Raw genomic sequence first — 1,849 nt, 5'->3', positions numbered from 1 at the left:
TATCATCAAATGACAGGCCATGCTTGAGACGAACTGTACTGAGGCACATGATTCATGGACCATGCGGTGCCTTGAATCCGGCAGCACCATGCATGGACAACGGTGTGTGTTCAACAGACCGCATGATGCATTTGGGCTGTTCAACGACTATGTTGACGATATGTGCGATGACATCGTTAACGAGATATATGGTGATGTTGCCAACATGGCTGACAGCGAAGATCTGACGAACAGAACTATACTCACAACGAACAACGATGCTGCAAAGGAAATCAATGACAGGGTCCTTGACTTGATGATCGGCAACGAAGTAACATACACGAGTGCAGACTCTATTGTCACAGAGGACAACGATGTTGTTGCGAAATATCCGCTAGAGTTTCTCAACAAGCAGCAGCCTTCAGGAATGCCACCGCACAAGTTAGTTCTAAAAAGAGGTGCGTTGATAATGCTATTGCGCAACCTTGATCCAGCCAATGGCCTGCTCAATGGCACACACCTGGTGGTTGATGAACTCCACACAAACTTCATCATGGCTACTATTGTAACCGGATCCAGGAAAGGTAGCAGGGCAGTGATACCAAGGATCGACATGGCACCGAGCGAGACACAGCTGCCATTCATACTCAAGAGAAGACAGTTTCCGGTTCTTCTTTTGTTTGCGATGACAATCCATAAGTCACAGGGTCAGTCATTTGACAAGGTAGGTGTTTATCTGCACAGCTCTGTCTTTGTACATGGTCAGTTGTATGTAGCTCTGTCGAGAGTGCGCTATGCAAACGGTTTAGGGGTGTATGTTGCTGATAATGCAGACCAAGGAAAGCATGAGAATGGTAAAGCATACACAAGAAATGTTGTATATAATGAGCTACTGGAATGAAAGTGATTTATTGATTTGTAACCACAGAACAGTTGGTAGCAAGGAATGACCTGATGTGGCAGTTATACTCAAAAGCGCTATTTTGGTATACTATCCATTCATCACCTATTTTGAAAAACAAGCAGTGTAGCTTAAGTTGGTCTTCGCATAGAACTGAGCATAAGAAAACATTTCAGGACATACTCGCTGATGTAAGTAGCTAAACATCTTTACAACATGTTCTTTATCATTAAACATAGTTCATTAGATCTGTTTTATGAGTAAAAGAAGTAAGGATATCTACCCGTTCTGCACTATGTACTATATGTAGTAAGTCGAAAGTAATTAAATGTATTATTGACAAAAAAATGTTGGTACACAAACCAAGGATTGGTCAGGCTATTTATTATTTTTGTTCATTTTAGTAATTATATGAATCTTGCTATTCTGTGTTCACCAGTTCAATATTTACACATCATATGAATAAGGGTATGATTTTTCCGTTTATGCATTTTAGGAAAGCGTATAAATACAAATAGTTTGTCAATATTCCTTACCAAATATGCAAATTATTATAATACTAATCAATTCGGTGTATGTGATGGACAACTCGTATCCCGACGAGGATAGTGGTCATATCGCAGAAATTTCTCCAAGCAACACTTTTGTGCATCCTGGTATGGAGGTAATCGGCCATCCTACGCAGTTGACCACGTGTAGCGATGAATCACGAGAACATGCACAACATGATAGTGAAAGTGTGGGAACGAGCAGCTCAAGAAAACGTAAAAGAATGAGCAGACAATCGAATGAGGATCGCTCGGACAGACTTGAAAGATTGCAAAATGTCATTTTTAAAGTGATAAATAAGAGAGAATATTTTGCTCAAGAATATAATCAAACTACAAAGGATAACCAAAGAGACTTAGAGTTGTCCAGGTATTTTGATAATATAAAGGGAATGTTGGTTAAGTTTGCATATTATACACA

At 39.9% G+C, this 1,849-nt stretch overlaps 2 protein-coding genes across 2 annotated transcripts; both read left to right on the top strand.

Annotated features, from left to right (window-relative positions):
• Positions 1-664: 664 nt before the first annotated feature.
• Positions 665-880, top strand: VCUG_02306 (uncharacterized protein; the record flags this gene model as incomplete). The annotated part of the gene is made up of 1 exon (XM_008077125.1): positions 665-880. The coding sequence occupies one exon, from the start codon at positions 665-667 to the stop codon at positions 878-880; it is 216 nt and encodes a 71-aa protein (XP_008075316.1).
• Positions 881-1,421: 541 nt separating this feature from the next.
• On the top strand, positions 1,422-1,847 carry VCUG_02305 (uncharacterized protein; the record flags this gene model as incomplete). Its single annotated transcript, XM_008077124.1, has 1 exon — positions 1,422-1,847. A coding segment is annotated over one exon (426 nt), but the record flags the coding sequence as incomplete, so codon positions are not given.
• Between the last annotated feature and the right edge of the window lie 2 nt (positions 1,848-1,849).

Source organism: Vavraia culicis (genome assembly GCF_000192795.1).
Source record: "Vavraia culicis subsp. floridensis unplaced genomic scaffold supercont1.53, whole genome shotgun sequence".
NCBI classification, from domain to species: Eukaryota; Fungi; Microsporidia; family Pleistophoridae; genus Vavraia; species Vavraia culicis.
This window is presented reverse-complemented; position numbering and strand designations above follow the sequence as displayed.